The sequence below is a fragment of the Balearica regulorum genome, chromosome 8 (genome assembly GCF_011004875.1).
Source record: "Balearica regulorum gibbericeps isolate bBalReg1 chromosome 8, bBalReg1.pri, whole genome shotgun sequence".
In the NCBI taxonomy this organism is placed as follows: Eukaryota; Metazoa; Chordata; class Aves; order Gruiformes; family Gruidae; genus Balearica; species Balearica regulorum.
The window spans coordinates 19,770,137-19,779,655 of record NC_046191.1 but is presented as its reverse complement, the minus strand read 5'-3'; the positions used below and the strand labels follow the sequence as shown (position 1 = coordinate 19,779,655).

At 40.0% G+C, this 9,519-nt stretch overlaps 1 protein-coding gene across 8 annotated transcripts in view; it reads right to left on the bottom strand.

Moving 5' to 3' along the window:
* Positions 1 to 3,018: 3,018 nt before the first annotated feature.
* Positions 3,019 to 9,519, bottom strand: part of SLC44A3 (solute carrier family 44 member 3) — a 92,681-nt gene continuing 86,180 nt past the window's right edge. For 3 of the 8 annotated variants that reach the window (XR_012836553.1, XR_012836554.1, XR_012836552.1), the window contains exons 13-16: positions 7,050 to 7,187; positions 6,330 to 6,566; positions 4,378 to 5,040; positions 3,019 to 3,272 (exon numbers count right to left, since the gene is read on the bottom strand). Coding sequence is in view for 5 of the 8 variants with exons in the window: in XM_075759971.1 (XP_075616086.1) it covers positions 3,267 to 3,272; positions 4,378 to 4,476; positions 6,330 to 6,566; positions 7,050 to 7,187 (480 nt within the window). In the remaining 3 variants the exon portion in view is untranslated. The remainder of the gene's footprint in view (positions 3,273 to 4,377; positions 5,041 to 6,329; positions 6,567 to 7,049; positions 7,188 to 9,519) is intronic. The other 5 variants (XM_075759971.1, XM_075759974.1, XM_075759972.1 and 2 more) reach the window with 3 other exon arrangements.

Genomic DNA, 9,519 nt, shown 5'->3' with positions numbered 1-9,519 from the left:
ATAAGTCTTAAGCTTATTTATTTCACAGAATTTAAATTTGAAAGGACTGCTGGAGGTCACCAGTCCAAGCCTTGCATCTGAGGCAAGAGAATTAATACCAAGATGTCTGTTAAGACCTGCTCGTCCTAAACTATACCATTTCCCCTTCTTCACAATAATAGTATTTAACAATTTAGAACTATTGTATTGAATGCTGAAAAGCAGTGCTGTGATCAACAACAAAAGCTTTGTTGCTTTCATAGTTTGGGTGAAAGCAGGGTCTCTTTGAAAGCCTGAACCATGCCCTCCTGCTCCTTCTGAATCCGAAACTTAGGCTTTAAACTGTTTGCACATATTTATTATGTATGTACTTGAAGGAGGAAACAAAACAACACATAAACTGTTCTTAGCATGCCTGTTTTCTTTCATCCACAGAGGTAGCCAGTGGAATCGTAACTGAATTAAGACAGAGTTTGAAGTAGACACCAAGCAAGACCAAATGCAAACTGCCTTGCTTAAAACAATAAGCTCTAAATACTTAGCCATTTCCTGGTATGCAGACACCAGTAGTCCCCACCTCCTATTTCTAAGGAATACAGTTATAAAAGTACCTTTCATTCCTCTGAATCCAGTCTTCCATAGCTGCAGGAAAGAAGAGTTCACACAGCATTGGGCTGCTTTGCAGGGCAGAGGTTGAAACACCAGAAGCAGCTTGGACAAGCATCGGTACCTGAACTAGTGAGTACATAGTTAGTACAAGAGCTGTGCCTACATCCAACCCCAGCACCTACTTCCAGCCTGCTTTATAGTTGCCTGGCTACACTATCCTGCAGGGGAAGACAGCAATGAGAAACGAGCACTAAATAGCATCAGCTTCTGTGGGGTGCTTTATCCCTCTAACTCAGGTGAGGACTCCTGCCACGCAGGCATGCTACAGTTGGAGGCTGTTGACACAATTGCTAGGGGAATGTATAGAAGATTAGTAGGTCCTGTGTGGCACCTGAAAGCTATAAAGCTATGCTTTGTGTACAAGATTTAATTGAAAGGAACTCTTTTGTAAAAACTATACGTGACTCTCAAAACATACTGTCACAGTTGTAATTTCTGGACTGTGGGCAGTACAGCATTGTTTAAATGAAACACACTCAAATACGGCTTAATTGGGATTTTTCAGTACCTTCCTTCTTTAAAAAGCAAACCAAACTTTGTAGTAAGTGTCTAAAAGTCCTTTCCCCACCCAGGAACTGCAGTGAAGGCAATGACACTGCATCATAATTGCAATGAACGGAATCACAGAATTCTTGAGATTGGAAGGGACCACTGGAGGTCATCTAGGGCTTGTCTGAAAACCAGGACATACTTACATAAAAATTTCCCTCTCCTTCCACCAGAGAGTTCCCGAGTCAAGGGCCAAAACATGCAGTGCAAGTATCAAATACAAACAGGAAAAAAAACCCCAACATGTAATAACTGATTTTTTTAACTTCCAAGCAAACCTGCAATATTTTGTAAATTGCTAAATACAATTTTTACATTGTGGAGGCACTACTACTTGGAAGCAATCTTACTGAGACCTGTGGCAGAGAAAAAAAGTTTTGCCCCTCTGTAAGTACCAGATCTGCACACTTTCTCACGGTTAGGGAGCTATTGCTCATTCAGCGTGATTTTCAGTTCCCACAGCACCCGCAAGCCAAGCACCAGAAGTACCTGAGTGTACCGTTCTAAATAATGAGATGTGGTGAGTCACAACCAGTACACAATCAGCTTCACCTGCCAGGCAGAGAGTAATTAATCTATTTCTTCCCCATTTTCACCTATCCCATATTCCTCAGCTGCTTGAAGTGGCTCATATTAAAGTAGACAAAAGTTAATTAAATGAAGAATAAAAAGCAAACATTTCTTAGCATTCCCTAGCAGATAGCTAGACTCCTTTCAACAGCAGGAGATCAGATACAGTAGTTTGCTGAAACAGATTTGTCATTCAGGCCATCAATGAGTTTTTCTGTATGTCACCTCCAAGCTGTGACTAATCAAGGTTTATCAATCTATTCATTATGGCAGCTTATGAGTCACTTACCTGCAGTAATGTCTCACTTCCTATGCTGATGCATACTTTACTGAAATCCCTGGTTGGAGGAGTCATCTTCCCCCCTCAAAGCTCTCCTCAAACAAAATGTTAAAGGAGCTTTTGAAATAAAAATAATAAAATCACGTGCCATTGAGTAAAATCTAAAACTGCTCGATACTCACTATGAGGTGGAGCCCACGGAAGTGTGTTATAACCAGGGTCCAGGTACAAAGTTTGTATTTCACATCTATGTTTAAGTGGAAGTGTTCAAGGCCAGGCTGCATGGGGCTTTGGGCAACCTGGTCTAGTGGAGGGTGTCCCTGTCCGTGGCAGGGGGTTGGAACTGGATGATCTCTAAGGTCCCTTCCAACCCAAACCATTCTATGATTCTATGTTACAGCTAACATTTCTATAAAGTAGTATTTATAACATCCTCGTATCTCATTTCTGTCCAGCCACTGCTCATCTGCTACTTGTCAAGCTTTAAATCCAGATACAAATTTTTCTGCATCCTTTGTCTTTTCAATGGCAAAGGGAAAGTAGTTGCTTATTTTTATTTACAAAAAAAGGGCTAATTCCTCATCTGCCCTTTGGAGAGGAGCCAGTGGATAGTTTATGATACTGACTTATAAAAACCATTCCCAAAAGAGTATAATTAAAAGAAAGACACCTACCTCATAACCATTCATTATCTTGACGACAGAGAATTTCTATCAATGGTAATTTCCATTAATGAGCTCAGTACTGTTCCTTAATTAGTTGCACTGGCTGTTCAGATATACAGAATAAATCAGGAAACAATCATCTCAGAGTGCCCCCTCTACAAATGTTTCTATGTTTACTGATCCAGGGGTGACTAGCCAGTGTTCTCAGAGAAGCATGAAAAAAAGCCTTGTTAGCTGACACATCAAAAAGCTCAAAGGGACAGCTTGATGACCTTGTCAACTTAGTATTTTTAGTCTGACAACACAGATATTTACAAGGAGCTTGTTTATTAACAACTTTCAGACCATCATAACAAGTATATTAATAAAAATCAGATGTGCTGACACACAAAATACATTATTCATACAAAGAGATTGTGTGTCATTTTACCAGTGCAGAAGGTACAACAGATTTGGAGAACTAATACTTCGTCCTGGAGTATTGGTAACCTTTTTTTCTATGACTGTTTTTTCTATTGCTGGTCTGCCTTCATACTTCCTGGTGCACTTCACATTCAAGTCTACAAAGAGAGAAAAAAGGAGTTAAATAATGTGTAGCACTAGTCCTGTTACTGCATTTAAATGCTGTAAAAGTTAACTGGGAAAATAATTAAGGTTCTTTTGTGTCTCAAATCAACTCCTCCCCCACTCACCCCAGTTTCTGTGCTTGGCAAAAAATTACTGAAGAATGCAATAACAGACCCAAACAATGAAAAAAATCAAGTAGAACTATCCGTCACTGTAGCAATAAACAGAAGCAATGCTCTGCCTACAGCAGAACACCCATGAGATTGCGTGAGAGTTTGCTAGAGCCTGGCATCTCTTGAAAGCAGATCAAGAAAAATCACCAACATCTGTTATACTGGTATAATAAGTCACTAGGAGCGCACAAGACACTAGTAGTAGTGTCCAAGCGTAGGTGCCAGAGTAGCTGTTGCTGCAGAATCTTCTCCAGCAGCCGTGGCTTGGCCCCCCCGATGCCAGAGGAAAATCAGCCCAGATTCTGAACTTGCTGGGACAGTTTCTCAGGTTGGGCAATTTGCAATATTTTTCAGATGACAGTTAGTGAGCATTTACTCTCAGGACTTTCCCAAGCCTGGGTGTGGGGGAACACTCCCTTCTGGAACCTCAGCTTTTTGACCCCATCATAAAACAGAGTAAATAAATATATACACAGAGAAAAGAAAGAAAGAAGGGGGGGGGGGGGCACGGAGGGAGGGAAGGGCTCTAAGCTCTGATCTTACAGGTCTGGAACTTCAGCAGTTCCGGCATGAACTCAAGCAGCCTACCACTCTTTTGACTTTCCTACTGCAGACACGTGAAGGACTACCTGAATAGGATTTATCTCCCACCCCCTTGCCATTGTCCGATCTTTCTCCTCCTCTGCTGGGCATACTTGGGAACGGGAAGAAGGATGAGAACAAATATTTGATCCATCCATTTTGCACCAGCAGAGGGTTTCCTGAGGAGGGAAAGCAATAGAAGGAAAAACAGGATATTGGGTACAGCATGCTGGCTGCTGAGAGACATCAGGAGATACATGACAGCCTACATCCATTCTTCTTGGGATATAAAGGCATGCACATTAGCTGACAGATAAATACATATCCCACATTCCTGTCTCACCATAGGTTGGAGCTCTGTCCCATCTTCATTGTCCTGGAAAGATCTCATGCTTCTCTGGTTTTGCCCTTCTGTTAACTTGTTGCTCTGACTCACAAAGGTCTACAAGCAAAAACCAGGATGAGATCATTTGGGAATACGAACCATTGTGTAAATAAAAATACCTGGTAAAGGAAGATAATTAGCCCAGGGCTAAGAAACTGTAGCTGGTTCCTAACTGGATGACACTGAGTGATACCGGAAGGCAGCAGAAGGTGATGAATTACTTGCAGAGGCAGCAAGGGTGATGAATGCAACTGAGAAGGATGAATCAAGAATCTCTGTTACATCTCCTGCTACAGGAATGAGGACTCTGGCTGTCTGAAATCCCTCACCCAGCTCTCTGCCCACTGCCGCATATTGTCCTGAGGGCCACAGAGCCTCCCTTCCACCCCCAGATGTTTGTAACCCATCTGTAATGCAGATGTCCCAAGTCAAATGCCTCCACGTGTTGGGAAACTCCAAGTCCTTGGCTACATGAGCAAACTTACTCTTGATTGTGCAAAGAGGAGGAGTTTGGATGTGCTGCCCCCAGTTTTTCCATACAAGGTTACATAGCCTGCCCGGCTTGGAAGACTCCTTACCCCTGTGGGAAATCCTCTCTTCACCCAAGGCCCTAGGGCATGGCTAATTACAAGGAATTAGGAGCAGAGTTAAAGAGAAACTACCACAAAGTTTGGAATTGGAGAAAGAAAGCCTCTGTTTGTTTCATGAAGGAGAATTGGCTTAAAAAGTATTTTAGCATTTGGCAAAACAGAAGGAGAACAGAGGTCAAAGCTTCAGAGTTTTCCATTCAGTAACATATTCCTATTCAGGACGTGTGGTTAAGTACTGTTCTGAATCAAAGCCAAAGAACATCTATCTGCTTTCTTCTGTACAAAGGGTTAAGTCTATCTTTAGGCTGCCTTTTTGTTGGTTTTTTTTTTGTTTTCAACAAAATTCTGTGAGCATTACAGGGAATCTAACAGCAGCATTAAAAAAAAAACACAAAACCACAAAACAGTTCTTCCGACACTGTCCTGAAGAAATTAATCCAGAAGATTCGCGTCATATGAGCTATTCTGGCTGCTGAGTTTGTTTTTCATGAATCACTAAGAATTTCTTTGTCGCATGGTTTACGAAGGAAAAGACAGACCTTGCAAAAATAGCATGAAAGGAAAAACACCTGCATCTTCAGATATTCTCTTAAAATGAAAGGGATGGCATATATACATTCAAATGCTTCAGATATAGCCATTAAATAAAGCTCTCCAACACTATTAGCTATGTAACAATTCTCCATGGAAACGCTTGTAATACAATACAATAACTGTCAGGGTAAAGACACAGAACAATCAGTCCAGAGGCAGAAGAATTTTGTAATCAAGAGACAGAAGACAGTAGTTTGGCACAGGATTCTGTATAGGTATGAAGCAGAGCAACTCAAGTTTGCATGAAGTTTGTTCAGAACTACAGCATCCATAGGATGTGGATGGATACCTGATCTGCTGCTGGCAACAAGAAGCTCCTTGTTGGCTACTTTTGCTCATCACTGTATAGTAAGTCACAACAAATAAAAACATCTCATCTTGGGGCACCCCATGGATTGGTCTCTGCAGCTAGCTGATCTATTTCTATTTTTTAATTACCAACAATATATTGAACATATATCTAATAAGGCCTAAAAACTCAGCCATTACTTACAGATTATGATCTAACAGGCAGCAGATCATAGCTAGCACACAGGAGTCAGAAGAGCTATTTACTTCAGTTTATAAATTCACATATGATTTGTATCCCTGAGCCCATCCTGTTCTAAGGTGTTGGAATGGAAATAGCATGGGTTGTGTATTCAAATTACTAGGTCTTGGGGAAAGAAAAAGTCCCCAAAACCTTATAATGGCTCAAACATCTTTGCCGTTATCACAGTGGTTTACCAGCAGTTCCTGATCCATGAAGTATGGCTTCTCTGCAGATCCATCATTTGTTTCCATATCAATAGCAAAGCAAAGGAACATGGCATCCACTGTCACTTCAAACACAGACAGAAAGCTGTGGGACATCAGGTAGGCAAAAAATCCAACCAGCAACAGAGGAACTACCCAAGCTTGCAACTCCCGATGGTAGTTAAATGCCATCAATCCTCCAAAAACAGTAAAACATACAACAAACACCTGTAAAGGGCAGTGAGAGAGAAATGCAGCCTCATAAATAATGTAAAAATGTTTTTTTAAAAAAACCAAAATCCCCCAAACCCTAACACAAAAAAATTACAGCCAATATTTTAACAGCACATCTCATCTGGGAGACAGCTATGCAGTTTCTGGCATCACACAGTTGTCACACTTTGTGTTCAATCCAGTGTGTAAATTCTGTAGGGCAGAGGCAATCTTTTACTATGTATTTACCAAAGACTCATTGCAATGGCAACTGTAAGAGCGGTGCCAAGGACACTACTGTAATACAACTAAATAACTCTGTAAAGACTATGAAAAGGATTAAATTTCTCAAACATTTTCTTCTTTCCTGAACTCATTTTACAGCATTAACACTGAGTTTAACGAAGATAAACCTTATGTACTTTAGGTGTAAGAAAAGAGAATGAAATCCTGACTTTTCACTTAATTCTTACAGAAGAGTACTTTTCTTACTCTTACCTTTCCTAGAAATAGTATAAAATCTCCAAAACAGCTAATGGATGCAAGTTTAGCAGAATTCTTTGCCAAAATAAAGACAGCATCCTTTGCTGATGTACAAAAATTTGTCCCATGTATGGCTGTAGTTGTGTATGCATGCTGAAATGAGAGAAGATAATGCAGTGAGAGGGGAAAGACTCTTGAAATCTGGATTTTACTTCAGCAAAATGCAAAGCCTTAAAACTCTATTTGGAAATACTGACTTCATGAATATAAAGAGTTATTTTGCATAATATGGCAATTTTATTTTAAGTGACTATAATAACTAGGCTTCTAACTTCAAATAGTTTTTCTACATAATTTCCACCATTAGCAAATGTTAGAATAGTGACTAAATAAATTTCTGAATCCACCTTTATCCAATTTATTTTAAAACACCAAAGTTTGCTGCCCTAATTTTTGTTAATGAATACTACACAATTACCACAAAACACTTACTTACCTGGAGTCACACTATCCAAACTTACTTGCTTATTTTTTATGAATCTATCTCCAAGACTGCTGGCAAACTATGTAAGTGAAACAATCAAGTTATGTAGTTATCAAGTCATTTAAAAGTTGACAATTAAAAAGCTTTTATACTCAGCCCTTTCAAACAATTCATGTGCTACTGAAATTCAAACTTATGACTATAGCCATAAAATAAACCTTTTCATGAAAGATGAAACCAATTGTGAAAATGACTGGAAAAGAACAGCTAAAGGATCCTGAACTCGCCCAGTGATACATCACAAAAAGAGCCCCCAAAAGGCCACAGAATTTCAACAGACAGTAGGGGCACTCACAATTTTTTGATGCATTGAGAATTTTGTAAGATTTCTCTTTGTGGAAACTTGCCAAGACAGGTGGGGAGGACAGAATATTTACCTTCATAGATTGGATTATTTTAGCACTTGTGCATAATTTGACATACATGTCCCATTTATGGAACTCCTCAACAAGGTTTTGAAACTGTGTCCAAAATATCAGCTAAGAAAAACAACCCTGAAGATACCCGAAATGTACGCTGAACTTTACCAGCAAGGCTTGAGAGTAGTTTCCCTTTACTCAAAATATTAGAAGGTGGATTATGCCACAAAACATTAAGTACATCTGGTACGGTCAGTAAGAACCACGGTGTGCAAGGGATTACTGTTCTGAAGGAATTTACACACCCCAACATGTATTTGGCACTTAAGATTACCTTCTGCTTTACTTGGAAGTGAAAAAAAACCCCCAAAACCAAACCATAACTGTTTTGCTGAAAGTGAATTATACTGGCCTACTGCAAAACATTTCCTGTTCAAAAATCTTTTTCTTACTTACAAGTAAGATGTCAGATATCTGAAGGCACAGAAAATTTATTTCTGCAAGTCCAGTTTTACCCCATAGCAATTTCTGTAACAGACTGTAGCGCAGCAAAGCTATATTGACACTATCTTAAAATATTACACAGAAAGAAAGAAATTAAATGCAAAGATCCTTTGTCTCTTTATTGTGGATATTATTTATTTTATATATGACAAAGGATTTTTTTTCTCTGATAGCAAAAAAACCACTGACAACCTGTAAGTATTGTACTTACATAGTAGCAAATGCATCCCTAGATGAAAAAAGTATAAACAAAGACCACGGATTTATTGCCTACTCTAAGAAAAATCAAAGGCTCCACTGAACTCTACAGAATCGCATACAGTATCTGCATAAAAATCTGTTTAAACAAGCAAGTTCACTTCATTCCTAAATAGGAAAAAATGCGTTCTGTGCTAACTTTCCTTTAAACTGACTCTGTTCCTTTCCCTGGGGAGCACTGTAACAGGACCGGCAGACAGGTGTACCCTTCGGCTCGGTCAGGCATTGACCACAATACCTTTGCCTTCTCAGTTGCCTACACCTCTGAAACAGCAGCACCCTTGTCCCACCTGCCTCACAACCTGACAGCTTTGTAAGCAGCCTGCCGCCATCCCGTGCGAGGAAACCTGATGGCCTGCAAGCTCGCCCGCAGTAGCATCAGCCCAGGGCGTGGCAGCAGGAAACCTGGCAGTTTGGCAAGGCCAGTGCCAGCCTTGCTGGGCTACCATTTCCCCAGGACACAGGCATGGGGTAGACGGCCTCAAGTTGAGCCTCCTCTCTGTCTTCCATCTGTAGCTGGCACTGCATATTTCAAACATGGATAGACCTATCTTTATAACATGCTGTAAGCTAAGTCTGTTTCATCATTCCCATTAAGAGGCAGGAAATTAAGACACAAAGTGGAACAGGGTTTCCTAAGTTAGTTTCTGTCCCTTAAGAACTAAATTCACAGAGCAGATCCTGATCTGGTGAGATCAGTATAAATTTTGCCAATAAATTAAACAGAGATTCCGTATTCATTATAAATAGCAAAAAATGTCCTGTTTTAAAAATTAAAAAGAATGTTGAAAATGCACGTGCACTTGTACAAACACTGTTT